Below are 16799 nucleotides of genomic sequence, written 5' to 3'. Positions count from 1 at the left end.
GCCAGCCAAATAGTGCCTGCAGAGGAGCCATTAATGGTAGTATAAATGGTCTGGGGAAGATATGCCTCTGCTGAATTCCACCACAACGTCATTGCATATGCAGGCCTATGACTAAGGTAGTGATATGCGCCAGTATTGGACCTAATGATTGAAATTCAGTAGCATGGTAGAACTAGAGAATGTCCATTGAAACAGTGAAGATTTAGTGAGTCAACATTTATGTAAGTTACATTGATTCAATGAGCTTCTTCTAAGTTGTTAGTTACTATTGGATTTCAGCCAGTGTGGATAATTTTCTCATTGATTCCAGCAGGAAGAAACAAGTAGAATAAGGGTTACTTTCATTGTGTACCGCGACATGTTGTCAAATATTCTCATGAGGTGCATGAGAAGCCCCCCCCCTTCTTCTTAAGTAGTGGATGACCTTGATTTTTCATGGTTCTATGACACTTGAAGGGCCTTCACACGTGGAGCAGAAATGTGCCCACTTCAGGCTGTCACTTTCTTCATGTGGAAAAGCTTTCCTGTGTATTCAGATATCCCCTTTTCTGAATGCCTGAGGGAGGTTTATGTTTCCTCCTTTCTGTCTGATTTGAGGATGGCTTAGATAGGATGAATTTATCAGTGACAGATCTTGGCAATGATTTTCTAATCAAATGATTTGTTGCCTCATATACCTGGAATTAATCTGATGATCCTAAATAGTGTAAGTCATGATGAGGACTCAAGAAGCTTCGGTAAGAGACATCTTCTTGCACTGGTGATACAGGATAGTATATAATATTTGAACAACTACGATGTTGCCTCTTATTGGTAAGACTTGCAAAAATTTAAGAAAAAAGAGATGGGTTTGAAAAGAGCAAAGAAATAAAGTGGATTTCTTATATGGATATGTGTTTTTGATGCTCATTCAGTATCCCATCTTATCTTATATATGGTGTAAGGTAACTGGAGTAACCAGGATGAAGGCCAGGTTATTACTATTTTTTTAAAAGGCAAGAATCTTATTGATTTTCATACATGGTTTGTGCAACTTACTGCAGCTGGTTGCACCTAAATGACAAAATGCTGTGGCATGTTTTGGCTACTTGCCTCTTTGCTAAATATGGGCATGAATCACCAATTCAGCAGTTTGTGCCAGTTCGTTTAGCAGCTTGAACAGGTGTTTGGTGCTTCCGAGCCCTGCCATTCCGGTGGACAGCCACTCAGAGGCATTGCATTAATTTTAAAAATATTTATTTATTTATTTAATTCATACCTCACCCATCTAGATTGAAGTCTACTCTGGACAGCTAATAACAATTAAAAGAATAACAATATAAAATAGAACAACAACATTAATACAATTGAAGATGGCAATAAATAAATTAGGTATTGACAGGAGGGAAGGCCTGTCTTGAGTTTGTTCTTAAAAACACCCAGTGAGGGAGCCAGACAAATTTCTGAGGGGAGATTGTTCCAGAGGTGAGGGGCCCGATTTCTTGTTCTTTCTCTCTGGGACCTCCCTCAGTGTTAGGCCCCTCAGCTGCCCATCCTGGCTAAAGTGAGTGATTTGGGTAGATCTAGGTGGGAGGAGGCGTTCCGCTAGATATTGAGGTCCTAAACCGTTTAGGGGTTTATATGTCATCATTCATACTTTGAAATCAATGTGGAAATGAACGGGCAGCCAATGCAGGGCAGCCAGAGTGGGGGAGATATGCTGATGTCTTCTCAACCAGTAAGAAGTCTGAAAAGTCTTTGGAATGAAGAGATAAGGGGAAACAAGGTTTTGGTGCTGGAATTTGTCACTATTATACAGTACATCTCTAAAATAGACTTTGTCTTCTAGCTGCCCTGGCCTAGTGATTGAAACAAGCTAGAAACATGTGTCTATATGTATTCTGTTGCAAAACATTCTCTCCGATTTAGAATTCAGTTGGATTTTGCCCTGGGTGTTGCTGGTATTTATGCCAGTACAGTACTTCATACCTCCCTTCTATTAATCCTGACAACAAATCAGTAACTGAAAAGCAATGGAAGTTACACATATCACAAATGTTTCTAATATTCTGTTCTTTTATTTTCCAGAATAATGGTTCTTTGGTCTGGTGCCAGAATCACAAACAATGTTCAAAGGTATGGAACTTCTTTTAAAATACACAATTTTTACCAGTTATTTCTCTTGACAGTGTATTAATGCAGTTCTGTATTGATTACTAACAATTTTTTTGTACTTCAGGCAGTACATTATGTTCTCCCCCTATTATATTCTACCTCTTTCCCACAACACAGCAAAACTCTGTTATCCTCTTTATTTAACTGTTTTCGACAGTTCAATATATAGACTCACTTCATATATGTATACAATTTCTTACTGTGTTAGTTAGTATCACTTAACATGCTTAATTAGGCCAGACTAGCCGAGCTTATTACTAGTTCTTACATGAGCTGAAAAGTGCTTAATTGTATTTATTCTACCCTCAATATTTTTCAAGAAACATGTAGTTGATTTTCTTAACAACTGCTAGATATTCCAACTGCCATCTTTGAGTCCAAATATTTTTTCTCTGGTAGTTTAATTTCCAAAAGGGTTAATTTCTTTGGAGATTTTTCCTGATCTTACTTTTGCTTTTTTTGTCTGTGTGTTGACTCTTTGACCCTCCAAAGATTATAGCGTAAATGAGCTAATAACCAACTGGAAAAGGATCTTGCTAAGTTGCCTGGAGAGAAACAACTATGATTCATCAGCTTTAAAGGGTCATAGTGGAGCTACAGGGCTTAGTCCTTGGCTGTTCTTTTCATGTTCAATGCTGAGTGCATCTATTTGCTACTTTAGAAATTCACCATCAAAGCAATTAAATTTGTGTTCTGAGGAGTGGTAGGGGAAAGATGATGTACTCCACAGTACACTGAAGCATACAAGACCTGTATTTCAGAATAGTTGACTTTTTGAAGCGTCTGTAATTAATAGGGATCACATTCCCAAAACATATATGATGCTATAAGCAGTGATATTTGGTGAAGAAGGGCATTATTTGTTTTACAAATGGAATCATATCACACAAAGATAAAAGGTTAATTAATACAATCCTTTCTGCAGTCCTCCATTGTAATATTATTATTGGGTAAAGGAAAAGCTTAATTTCTACTCTTAAAAATATCAGCTGTGAAAACATCACATAGGCTCCTGATATTCTAGCGAAGTTCCCTTTCTATGTGGAAAGGTGTTGGAAATTTTTCTCAAGGTAGTTTGTTCCAGTAGATTAACTGGATCCATTTTAGTTTGAGATTAGCAGTTTTCTATCCAAAGGGATTTCTGAGCAGAAAATATTTTAAAAGTACCGTAAAATTCTTTTCACCCTTTGGACTGAGCAAAATCCTAGCATTGTGAAACAGAGGACATCTGCCATGCTTGTTACATTTTATATTCTGATATAAGGACAAACACTTTAAGATAGGCTTTCCAAACTCAATTTCATGAAAATAAGGAATAGCAATAGTGCTTATCTCTGCTCCTGATAGGTGCTGATACGAACAGATTGTGAGAAGCTGTCTCTCAAGGGCATGCAACCCTTTTCTTTTTGAATGAATTATAGAACTACAGTATAAACATACGTATCATGAAATTTTACGTTTATTTTGCTTTGCTTTTGTTATACACACTGAAAACAATGAAAATCTTACATATGCATTTGTTCAATTTTATATGCTCTGAGTTAAACAAAAAAGAGAGAGCCAAATGAAACACTTTTTGAGTTAACTTGCAGCAACATTATGTAAAGTGAAACGGTGTCTGTAATGCATGTTAGAAGTTTGCTGAATCCCTTTAGAAAATTTTACTTTTGTCATCTTTGTTTAGAAGTTTTCATGTTACTTCCTTGTTTTAAGTAATTACTAATGCTGAGACAATATATACATGCCTTTTTTTAAAAAAATGAACTGATTCTGAAAAGACTTTGGAATGAAGAGCTAAGTAAAAAATAAAATAAAATAAAGTAAAATAAAGCACCTAAAATGCAGGATAAAAGTTAAATCCATCCACTTTCAAAGTCAGTGTTAAATATGTGGACACTTTGCCAAACTGTTTTACACAGTACTGTAGAACCCAAACAACCTTTTGCTTTTGTTAACAGTCAATTAGTTAACAAATATGTGTTTACTGTACTTACCTCACTGCTCTAATTCTGTATTTCTGATCATGGATTTATATGGTTTGTTACCCTCACAATTCACTACCATGGTTTGGTAAGTGTTTGCTTTTGCTGTTGGATTACATCCACTGTGGTGGAACATGACTTTCATTTGTTTTCTGTTGTTGTTGCTGCCTCAAGGCACTTGCCACTCCTAAAAATATGTTATGTTTGCAAAAATACAGTGGGAAGTTGAATAAAAGGCAAAACACTGCCGCACTTTAAAGGATAACAGATTTATTACAGTGTAAATTTCTGTGTATGAAAATCCACTACTTCAAATATAAAGGAGTACAAATACATGTCTTCTATATTTACCTGTATGGTGATGAAAGACATGTCCAGGTGTGGATACAGAACACTGTTGTGAAGGCTCCTCACCCGAAGTGTTTTTTTGTACCTCTTGTACAAGTGTCTAGGGATAGATTGTAATTTCAGTAAATGAGCTCCCCTCTGTATTAGCCATTGAGGGCCATTGTACAGTTGTAATGTTACAAGAGCAATTTTATACTTGCAATAGTGAAAACCAACCTGTCTTGTCATATTAAACTCCAGCTTAATACTGAAAAAGCATTTCGGGGCAGCAAAAAGTACTATTAAAGTAGTGTTGCCAAAGTAATTGCTATGTAATAAGTGTTCTGTAGTTAAAAATAAATAGAAGTAAATACAATGTGGATCTCCTCCATCATGTGACTTTCAGTAGTGCTAGAACAAGGTATTGCTGATTAGAGTGAGGACATGAAAATGTAGAAGATGACAGGTAGAGATGGGGACGACTCACCATTTTGCCGAGTTGTCGTGCTTTGTGAGTCGTCAAAAGTTGACGAAGCACGAAACTGTCCCCATAAACTGACGAAGCACGAATTTATTTGTCGATTCATGGGGGTTTACTTTTTTTTTTAAAAAAAAACTGACCCCCTGCTGCCCCCACACCACCCCTGCCCTCCACACCCCACCGTAATTGCCTTCCATTAATGGACAAGACATTCTGTAGTAGTGTAGATCGAAGTGTAGTGCTCTTGTACTGGGCTTGAATGCTCTTCAGTGCAAATACTTGGGTGAAGAAAAACAACCTATTGCAGCATTAAAGCAATTTCCTTATCTCATACCATGCAGCTGTGGCTTTCAGGTTATACAGAGGAATAGAATGGGACAGAATAGAAATAAATAGGAATACTTTTTTAAAAAAACATTGATAATAAGAATATGCAACAGAAACTTTGCTATCATCTCTGTTTAGAGCATGAAGACAAGGAAAAGAAAGAAACAGTAACAGGTAGTTGGTGTTTATGGTGGTTGAATATTGAAGAGCATGAGACTTGAGAGAATGGTTAGTTAGCTTGGCAGTGCTGTATTAGCTTTCAGACACAAATAGTTACCTGCTTTGATGCTTAAGAAGCTTGGTTTACAAATCCAGTACTATATCTTTTTGCCTGAATTGTTTTTTCAGCAGCAGTGCTTTTGGACAAAATTTAGAAAAGTTACCTTTTTTGCACTACAGCTTTCAGAATCTTCCAGCCAGCATGGACAAAGAGTTGTACAAAGAAATCTTACTTTGGGAAAGCCATTTAACATCTTCTTGATCCATTTGAGGGAAGTGATAATGTACTATCTGTTTGAAGCTTACCCAAAATTAGCTGTTTGCTCCTTCCTTGTGGTTGAAGATGAGAGTGTGATTCCCACAATTTTAGAAATCAGAAGTGTGTTATGACATATTGACTTCCCACACAGCATGCTGTTTCTAAATACTGTCTACAGTTACTAGGCCATACGGTAGTACTATTTTCCTGTACGAAGCTTAATAATAGTTACCTCATGCTGCCAATCTTTCAGATATAAAGCTTTTATAGCAGGACATGTTGGAAAAAAATCTCCAATGATATGTTGGGGAGTGTATGAGAAAAAGGCAAAACCAGTGTGATGGGGCCTCAGGTAAAACTGAAAAGCTCAAGATCATTTGGGAAAATTCCAAAATCCAAAGGTCAAGTTGATCTGATCTCTAGAAATCTAGACGTGGAGAGCAGTGGTTTCTTATGAGTGTTCAGGAGTAAACACCATTTAAAAAGCTGGTTCTTCACTTAAATTAGTTGGTAGACAATCAGCCACTACTTTGAGCAAGACAAGTTCAACAGGAAATACTATTCTCATAGGTGGTTCGGTGTGCTGCATCAGGTGCATGATTTAGAAACTGGCGAGGAGTGGGTAAGGTTATTGGGCTGTACTATTTTACACTGTTGTTTCAAATTTGAGTCTTAATGATAATAGCTTATGGTAGCTGCTAGCAATCTTGCTTGTTACTCTGATGAGGAAGCTGGAAATTTCTAGGCAAAGCTATGTATATTAGCATTGTCCAAGCTGTTAATAATCTAATAATAATCTTAGAACTGCAGAGCAGGAAAGGACCCAATGGATCATTGAGTTCAGTCCCTATCAAGGAGGCACAGTGGGGAATTAAATTGCCAGCCTCTGGTTCTGCAGCCAAAGACCTAAATCAATATTTCTTACTAAATACAAATACAGTACTAATTTTAAAAAGCACACAAAATGTTGACACTGGCCTCTTTGTGGAATATTAGGCACTACTGAATGTTCTCAAGGGCACCTATGTTTAGCATTATGAGAAATTCAGACAAACAAGATTTAATGAAACCTGAACTTTGTTCCATTTCGCCTTAAATGTCTGGATTCCTGCCCCTCTGATTCCGCTCGTCCAGTCCCTGTCTTGTACCACAACTGATTTAATCTTCTTGTCATCACCTTTAAAGATCTGCATAGCTATCATCTTTCCTTAATTATCCCTTGCATGACAAGTGTCAGGTTGCCCCCATTCTATCCATTTGAGGTGTGTATTCTTGCTTGTCAGTTTCCAGTCAGACATCTTTGTGCTGCATGGCTATCTCTAGGCTTTCTACAAGCAGAGTAGCGGATCTCCAAAGTCTCCTGTCAGGACAGACATCCAAAATCACACCATAATTAAAGTTTGGAGTGTGTTAAGCTAAATTATATGTAGGTAAATTACATATAATTTCATGCTGTATCTAAGGGAATAATAAGAAATACCATTACTGTACTACAGTTAAGGACTATTTTGGCTAATGTATTTTGTGAGGTGTAAACCAGCAAATGAACACTGAGAATATTTTATTGATGGAACTACTCCAAATTAATTTTTGTGGGAGAATTAAAACAAAAACACAAAAATGATAGTTTGAGAGATGATTTTTAAATCCTGGTCATTTTACAGCCTCCGTTAAAACACAGTTGGAAAAGGGGATGGCAAGAAAGCATAATTTAGGGCTGTCTGTGCAGTGACATTTACAAGGGGTGGAAATAAGTGACCCACTGTGAATCTCTCGCCAGCTTTTTTTCTCTTTTCTTTTCCTCCTTGTTGCCAACAATGCACTGACCCAATGGCAAGGCCAAAAGGCCATTTGAAGCCTTCAGAATAGAGAGGATTTTCTAAAAGGAAAGATGACTAAGACTACAAATGCAGCAGCCAAATAAACATTCTGTCTTGGAAAAGGACTCTGATTTCTTGCTAGAATAGCTCCTGCTCTAAACTGTTTCTGTGAGCACTTCTCTAGGACTACCAAGTGGGTCTTTTTTTTTTCCAGAGAGAAAGGACAGTTTTCCTTTGTGCCTTCAGCATCTATCTCAGCCTGAATTCATGTTGTGATTTGCCCTGCCCTGTCATCCTGTATGGCAGTGGTCCCCAACCTTTTCCAACCGCAAACTGGTTGAGGTGTGTGTGGCATGCTTGCGGGGAGGTGGTGGCATGCTCGTGGGTGCATGGTGCACCTGCAGGGGTGTGTGACAGGCTTGTGGGGGTGTGGCATGCCCGCAGGGGTGGAGCGTGCTTGTGCACAGGTGTGCAGTGTGCTTGTGGGGGGTGCTCACGTGAATGCATGTGGCACGCTGGCCGGGGGGGGGGGAGGAAATCTGTGTCTGCGGCCTGGTCCTGCCTAGGCTGCAGACTGCTGCCGGGTTGTGGACCGGGAGTTGGGGACCTCTGCTGTATGATACCTATGGTAAGTGTGCCATGTTTTCATGCTGGGTGGTTTGTATCAAGCTTAATAGTGAGCATTTTAGAGGATTATTAACCTGCAATAGCGATGACACTCCATTTTATTAAAAATACAGTAAAATAGTAGAAACAGCCATTTTTCTGGGATTATGCGTAATGAAACTGTATTGAAATTATGGAAAATTGAGAAAAATGCAAAGCTGTAGTTTAATACTAGTTACACTAGTTATAAACACTGATTTTAAATATCATCCATGTGCAAGGGATAAGAAAGTTGTGATTCCCATAAACCATGGCAGAGGCCCGTCTTCTATTTTCATTTCCATGGGCTTTGCACTTTTATATTGAAGATTGTATGGATTTATGGAACTAGTTGAAATAGGAACAGAAACAGGTTCAAAACACAACTGATTCACTCCAACCCAAGTTGCCTTCACCAGGTTAGAGTCCTTTACATTCTCCTCTCCTCCCATGGTTACCTTCACATTGAGAGTTGTCCTTAGCTTTGGTGGTACAAGTTATCTAACCACTGGGAAGTTCAGTCAGTCTCAAGTTCAAGTTCACTCTACTCTTTGCTGGCTCCTAATAAGGAGGAAATATATCTCCGCAGTGAGGACAAAACTTGCAGGATTTGCTCAGATGAAGGATCCAGATGACTCAGTTCCCCAGCTTGCTTTCCTTCTGCCTTGTTCTCTTGGTGCTTCCTCACCTCTCACCTCTTCCAAGGTTGTTGAAACCACTTGGGAAGCTATCCAGTTTTCCTGGCCCACCTCCTTTCATGTTTACCTAATAACAGGGTCTGCATGAGATTTTAAGATCCTCATTCTTAGACCCTTCTCCTTTGGGACTCTCAATTGTATTAGTACTTCTCTCCAGGGGCCCTCCTTGTACACTTCCACTCTCTGGGAGATTCAGCATCTTCCTCAGGGGATTCTTTGGCCCATTAGGTCTGTGACCATTTCTCCTGGGCACCCCTCCATTCTCCTTCTTTGAGTTTCTTATACCGCTAGGGCTTCCTATGTCCTTTCAACTTCTCTTCTTCCAGTGGTTGATTTACCCATCCTCCTCAGTACCTTTTAATTTATTCCCTAATTTTCCCTGTAAATTTCCCTCATCCACTCTCTTTTCTTCCAGGGAATCTGTTTCTTGAGGGTTCCCCCCCTTCCCTCTTTCCTTCCTTGTTCCCTGCTGGCTCCCTTTTCTCCGCCACTTCTGGTGGCAAAACCTCCATTATATTGGCCATACACCATGGGTAGACTAGCTCCTTCCTCTCTCTGTGGTGGGCTTCCAGCCCCCCAGGATTGACATAAGAACATATGCCTTGGTTTGAGTCCTGCTTTCTTGGGACTTATTGTGGTACAGTATATTCTCCTGTGGTTTGACCCTAAGGCCCTGAATTAGGTGGCTTAAGATCTGGGTCAGAAGTTGAGGGACCACTGAGAAGAGCATCTTTGGCCTTGTCCTCCTTGAAAAGGTACAGCTTTCACAAGGCCTTCTAGGAAGCACTGGGGCAATTTCTTTTCTTTCTTTCTTTTTTTTTTTTTTTGTACATTACAATCAGGAAACACAGACCCCAGAAGTAGACTCTATTCCTGGTGGGTGAAGGGTAAGTGTGTTTCTGTGGACTGGAGCTCCCAGAATTCTGTGTAGAGAATTCTTGGAGAATTCTGGGTATTAGAGTCCTAAACAAAACAAAACATTAATGGCACACTCCTAGTATTAAAATTAAGCTCATGAAAATAGGTATTGTGTCCCACCAGCTTAAAGGCTTAAGAGGAAGGTAGCATACTAGCTTCCCCATCTACTGTCACTTTGCTCATGTCAACAGCTTTTTTTTTCGCCTGAATTAATTTGAATAATCCCAGCATGGTTTACTGTTTAATGACTGATTTATCTCAGTGATTCTCTGATACATCAATAAATACTAATTTCTTAAGTGCACTACCACCACCCACTTCATTATCATTTTACTTATATGAAAAGTGTCAAATGAATCAGATCTAGGATTATTGCATTATTTGGAGACTTCCACATGTGTGCTGCCTTCCTCATCTGCTTCCTTATATGTTTACTTATCCTGGATATTGATGTGAACAAAACGGCAATAGATGAGGTGCAAGCTTCTTCATACATACACAATGTGAAGCTGCAGCAATGTCAGGGAAAGTGCAGCATGGAGTGAGTGCTATTCACAAAGCCCTCCCACAAGTGTGCCATGAAGCAGGCAATTGGGAGTCATGTGATCAACTGTACAATCTGGACTGCCCTAGTGTAACACCCAGTGTGGTTATGCTGGTGTAAGAAGAATAGGATTTCAACCACCATCTTACCTATTGTGGAGCACACAAGATTGCTATTATAGAAGCAGCCAGACTGTATTGTCCTTTACATGTTCTCTGTGTCTTTATTAAGCTTTTAAACAGTAAGCGATGGGACTCAGGAATGCTATATTTATTAAATTCAGAGACCTTAAAATGTTTTAAAAATTGTTTTTAATCTTTAATATTAAATTAAATTTAAAATCAAAGATTAAAAATTAAAGATTAGATTTAATATTAAAGTAAAATCCTTAAATTTTAATTTAGTATTGATAAATATTTAATTATTTTATATAGTTTCTGTGCTATTTTAAACATGTTGATCAGGTGGCATAAAAATAAAAAATAATTTAAAAAATGTATGTGTCCTATTAGTAAACAACAGAAAATTAATCATTCATCCTTGAATTCTGTACTTGATTTGTTTCAAAAACTGAAGTATGCTTGCTGTTTCCCAGTTTGTTGTAATTTGGGCAGTTGTTTCATACTTCTGAACCATTCAGAGGAGCAGAATGTTTACGCTTCAGGTACTGTAGCACGTGCTGAAATAAGGGTGGTTTCAGTGCACTCTTAATATCTGATTTTTCCAGCTCAAATAGACCATACCTTTAAGAAGGGGAAACTCTGTCTTGTATTCTGTTGTATTATTGTATACAGATTAAGTCTTTTCTATCAGGTATTCTGTTCTGCTGTAAATTCTGTGAAATCAGTGACTTCAAATTTCTAAGGGTAAAAATATAAATAAATTATGGTTTGGTAATCTACCAGAATTGCATGATGATGATACCCCTTATATGTATTTGCAGGTTTTGCATCAACTGGAGGATGTATCCACTTCATGTAAGGTTTTATATTTAGTGATACACTGCTTGTGTTTACTGATCCAGATTTCCTATGAGTTTATATTAATTCTAGGCTGGCATATTACTTAGGGGGAAAAAATGATTGCTTGCATCTTGATTGTATTATCTGTCTCATTTGTTGATGAAAGTAGTCATATTATTATTGTAGTTAATTTATAACTGCACTTAAATAATCAAAAATAAAGTATTCCTTACTTCATAGTCTTCCTTTCCCTAAAAGGCAGAGAATCCTTATAAGCCTCTGAATTGCTCTATTGCGGTGGACCATGTAAACAAAAACTTTGTCAAATTTTCCCATGGAAATATCTGAGGCTTAGTTTTACATCCCCAGTCATGACTTGTGTGTTCCTGCTCAATAAAGAAAAGGGGTGTGTGTGGTGCACAGAGGTTTTTTAAACATGGACACAAAAAGATACTAAGGTTGGCATTTAGGAGCACTAAATGCTTCTTTAGTATCGCTTTATCTGCTTCAGTGAGCACTGTGTTGAGAATCTGGGATATTCACACGTCAGACTCTGAGCAAGCCTTCTCTTTTCCTTTGAGCTACTTGGGCACAAAAATAATCCTTTCGTAGGACTTTCAGCAAAAGCAACTGAACTGTGTAGGCTAATCAGCTGTAAATCTTTACCATCTAGAAAGCAGTTGATTAAGTGGCATCTAACAGTAGTTCAATCAGTGCCGAAGCAGAGTTGATCAAACACTTTAAAAGACAGACAGTGCTTTGAGACACTAGACAAATTAACAGTTAAGCCTATTTCAAAGAAAGTAACAGATTTACCACTTAAAACTTTTAGATAGGCTTCTTGTTTCTCCTGTCATCCAGTTCAACCTAAACTATGTAAATGTTACATGATTATAAGCATTTTTCTTTCCATTATTGGGAGTGGGAAAAAGTATGAATTGATTCAATCTTGGGAAAGGCAATACAAAATTTTATGGAAAGAGTCTGTGTGTCTCCTGCTTCCAGTTTTCCAAGACAGAAAAATGGATGTATTATGAAGCATGGAAAATGTTTGTTTATCCTAGGATATATATGTATTTCTAAAATGTTATTAGCCTGTGTTGCTATACATACTTACCACAAAGTACTGAAGACATGGAGCTTAGTTTTAAACAAATGTTGATAGAATTGCCTTGTTAGATTTCTTTGGGTGGACCAAAGTTCCAAGACTATGAAAAAGGAATGAAAATATGCATTCATCCAGCTTCTCCAAATGCATAATTTCATAAATTCTTGTCAGACTGCCTTTCGACATTGTGTAGCTAAGTGAAAAGTACAACTACAGTTTTTCCTCAGGTTGATCCAAACCCACAATTATTTTGGTTATTTTTCTGCACACTTTCCAGCTGTACAATATCGTTTTGTGAAATGGGAAGCAATAAGAACGATGTGCAATACTCCACATGCATTCAGGCTATAGATTTAGGAAAATCTTATATTCAATCTGTTTCCTAATAATATCTAGGCTGGATTTATGGAAACTCTGTTTCTCTACCTATTCCTCAGCTGTTTCAGTTGGGCTTTGAAATACAGAAGATAGGGCTCTTTAGTTTGTGGGTCACGTAGGGAGACTCCAAGGGCCACACCTGGCCTGTGGGCTGCCCACCATGGCTGTAATAATAATGGAAATCCCTTCTCGTACCTTTCTTGGTAAACTCTAGTATGGAATTTGCTGTTGGCAGTGTTAATCTTATGGCACTATTCACTGGGATCCTGTGAATTTTTTCCTGGTTTCTCATTGACATTCCAGACTCTAATCAGTTTATTCATATTGTATGTATACTTTTGTATGTGTATGTGGTGTACATATATGCATACACATTGTCACCATGATTGCAGTGTTTTATGTTGATAGAGCAGTCCACACCAGTCCTGGACAGAAGTGGGACAGTAATGTGTGCTGTTTACATACTGCCCCATAGTGCTTGAATATGTATGTATTTGGAGTTGTCTTTGGACAGTTATGTGGTCTAGTTTGTGGACGACATATAGATTATTGGGGAAGTTGTTAAAAAGTGTTTGTAAAGAATTTTTAAAATTCTTTACAATAATTGGCAACACTGCAAGAAAATGTGAAGTGAGTCAATGTGGAACAAAAATTCCTAGCATCCCTTATATATTGTTGGTGGTGACAGAGATGACAGAGTGCATTTATTCCAAACACAGGTTGGAAATTGCGCGTGTTTCCTCCTTTAAGTGATGAGAAATGCTGGCATACCTCTGTTGGCTAATTCCTGTTCTTTAAGCTCCTACTGTTTATCAGAGCACCAAGTGTGTAAGGTATGGAACAGGCTTCCAATTTCCTGAAGCCGTGCTGATTCTCCTCTCCTCCTTCAACAATGCTTGTTCTTCTGTAATCTTCCATAGTTGTAGTTTTTTTTTCAAGAATGTACCCACCTGTTAATCTAATGGATCTGAAATTTCTCAGTTAACAAAAAACCAGCAGGTTTTTTATGCCCTCTAAATTTCAGCACTTTGGATCAAAGCTGTGGTCCCATCACCCTAGGTACAGCTCTGCAGTAAAGAAATAGAACATTCAATAATAGGCTAGCCTTTGATATGTGCTAGAATATTTGTTTTCCCTGCTGGGGATGATGCAGGTAAGTAAGCTGCAGTGGGTTGAGAAACTATTCATTCACTGCAGGTTAGTTTGACTTTGTTCATTGATACGGGCTAAATACTTTATATCCACCACTTTAAAAGAGGAGTCTTGGACCTCATGTTTCCCTGTGACTGACCACTCTTGTTCCTGGGTGGCATAAATGCTGTTGTGGAGTTTGGCCATGCTCAGCAGGAAAGGATTTGTCTGCTTAACGGTTGTTAATATTTGTTTAGTTCTGCCCTATACTGCCGTCTGATATCTGTAACTCTCATTATTCACTCATTGGGTGGTAGTTACGGATGTAAAATTCATTAAAAGCATTTGCTAAGAAAAAAATGTACATAGGGCTGAATGTTGTAGTTGAAAAAACATAACAGGCAGCTTATTATATAACAAGAAAATGCTTTTTCAATATATTTTGATTTTAAAATTATTATGTAAGTCCAGGAAAACAATACTTATCCTATTGTATGATTCCACAGAAAAATCTGAGATTCTATACATATTTCTTCAAAGTGTAGCAGATATCTGAATTGAGGTGGATCTCCTCTTACCTCAGTGCTGTCTTTTGGGAAAATGCACTTTCAGTATACTTAGATTTTTTTTGTATCCTTCATTCAGGTGAAGCATTAGAGATGGGGTATTCATATTTGTATACAAATATCTTAACTCTGTTAAGCATATTTGAGTGCAGTGCCTCTGAATATTTTACCTGAACATTTCCTAAATAACATGGTTAATGCTCTGAAAATGTGCGGATCAAATACTGCAGGATACTAATTTTGTTACTGACAGAGAGATTTAATATGGGGGAGATGAAGGAATTGTTATAAAGTGATATTGTATTTGCCAGACCCTCAATAACATGACACCATCAAATTTGACGATTAAAATTATGTTTTCAGTCATTTATAGGCAAACTCCTAAAATTTATAGGATCATATATTTTATCTACTGTGAGCAAATTCTACAAGAATTTGTTGTAAACCTCTGGTACTTAAGTTGTTTTTATCTGGACAAATGTAGTTTTCAAATCAGTATTGTGGAGAGCACTACAGCTCATAAAATTGATTTTCATAGAATCCTGATGTTTATATACTGTACATGGCATAAGGATAACTGCAGAATGTTCTGTCAGCAGAAGAGATGTTTATCAGAAGTGTAGCATATTTAAGCAACAAAAATGGAGTTGTGAAAGCCCCTGATACTAACTATAGTGTCAGCATAAAGTCACCTGGTAGTCTGTAACTAGTTAATAACTGTTTTCTCAGTATCAGCTGTGTGTTCCACAGTATGCAGATAATATTACTGATCTACATAGAAGATAAAGATAAAGAATTTTTAAGAATACCCAGCATTGGATTTTGCACAAAACCATAGTTTTTAAATTCTTCTTTTCATTCCTCTGTTACTGGAGGTTGGATGTCATCATGGCTATTCTATGAGGTTTTGTCCTCCTCTCCTGTGTCCTGGAGCAGCCAGCACACTTCAAAAGTTTTTGCTGGCATTTTTGCTCAACCACATCTTGGTTTCTTACCGGATCATTTAAACAAGCCATAGTTGATGTTAAGAATAGTTGGTCAGTGTGGACCACACAACACATAATGGTTAAATAAAAACGGATGGCTGTACCAATGGGAGCAAAGGCTAGAGTGTGAAACTGAAACTTGTCTACTCTTTTTCTTATCCTCTTCAACTGTAATTTAGTATGAAATTTGAGTGTGGCCAATGTATGTGAAGTGAAGTAAACATTTTAAATGTTTAGTATTATGACAGTGTTTGTACCTTACTGTTTTGTTCATTGCCTTAGAGGAGGCTGATGGAAGTCTCTGTTGTTGTTTAGTTGTTAAGTCGTGTCCGACGCTTCGTGACCCCATGGACCAGAGCACGCCAGGCCCTCCTGTCTTCCACTGCCTCCCGGAGTTTGGTCAAATTCATGTTGGTATCTTCGATGACACTGTTCAAGCATCTCATCCTCTGTCATCTCCTTCTCCTCTTACCTTCACACTTTCTCAAGTCTCTAGGGTGGTTATATGGCTAAGGCCACTTGAGTGACTTGCAGATATAAGATAAAAATTAAAATTAAAAGTGGAAAAAAGTAGCATCTATGAGCAAGATTGATAAAACTATTTAGGGTAGCATTTCTTGTAGATATACAGAGTGAATTAGTCATTTTTAGCTTTTTCTCAAGTAAAATGGAAGTGTCTCCTTATATGAGCAATATAAACTTGACATTTGCGATGGAGGACTGCAGAAGTGGGATTTTTACTCAACGCCTCCAGTCCTTTGTCCATCTAATGAACCTATTCAGACCAGGAGGAAGTGAAACCAACGTGGAGGATATATCCTACACACTCTCCTCAGACTGAAGAAGCTACTTGGATGAGTGGCTTCTGGGAGTTGTAGTCCAAGAATATCACCACTGGACTAGGGGATCAGTTTGAATGTTCTTCAGGATCCTAGCAGCACAGAAGTCAGGCATCTTGTATGTCAACAGTTACATGAGTTCTACAGTTGCATGTAGTGGCCAGGGGTGTCTTTGCATAGATAAAACTAGTGTGCCAGCAGCATCTGTTTCTTGAGATGTCTGATTTATCCATGGTAACACATAGCTTAGTTACATCCTGGCTGGATTACTGTAACATGCTCTATGTGGTGCTGCCTTCAGAGGTTCCAAAATGCCACAGCCAGATAGCTAACTGGGGCTGGTTGCTAGTAACATGCAGTACAAATCCCCTGTTAGAGCAGCTCCATTGTCTGCTGATCCGTTTCCAGGCACAATTCAAAGTACAGTATTGGTTTTAACCTTTAAAGTCCTAAAT

General features: G+C 38.1%; 1 protein-coding gene across 1 annotated transcript in view; it reads left to right on the top strand.

Annotated features, from left to right (window-relative positions):
- ANOS1 (anosmin 1) overlaps positions 1-16799 on the top strand; it is a 118699-nt gene that overhangs the window by 29074 nt on the left and 72826 nt on the right. The window contains exon 2 of the mRNA XM_072994389.2: positions 2068-2115. Within this exon, the coding sequence (XP_072850490.2) occupies positions 2068-2115 (48 nt within the window). The remainder of the gene's footprint in view (positions 1-2067; positions 2116-16799) is intronic.

This window comes from Pogona vitticeps, chromosome 3 (assembly GCF_051106095.1).
Source record: "Pogona vitticeps strain Pit_001003342236 chromosome 3, PviZW2.1, whole genome shotgun sequence".
Taxonomy (NCBI): Eukaryota; Metazoa; Chordata; class Lepidosauria; order Squamata; family Agamidae; genus Pogona; species Pogona vitticeps.
This window is presented reverse-complemented; position numbering and strand designations above follow the sequence as displayed.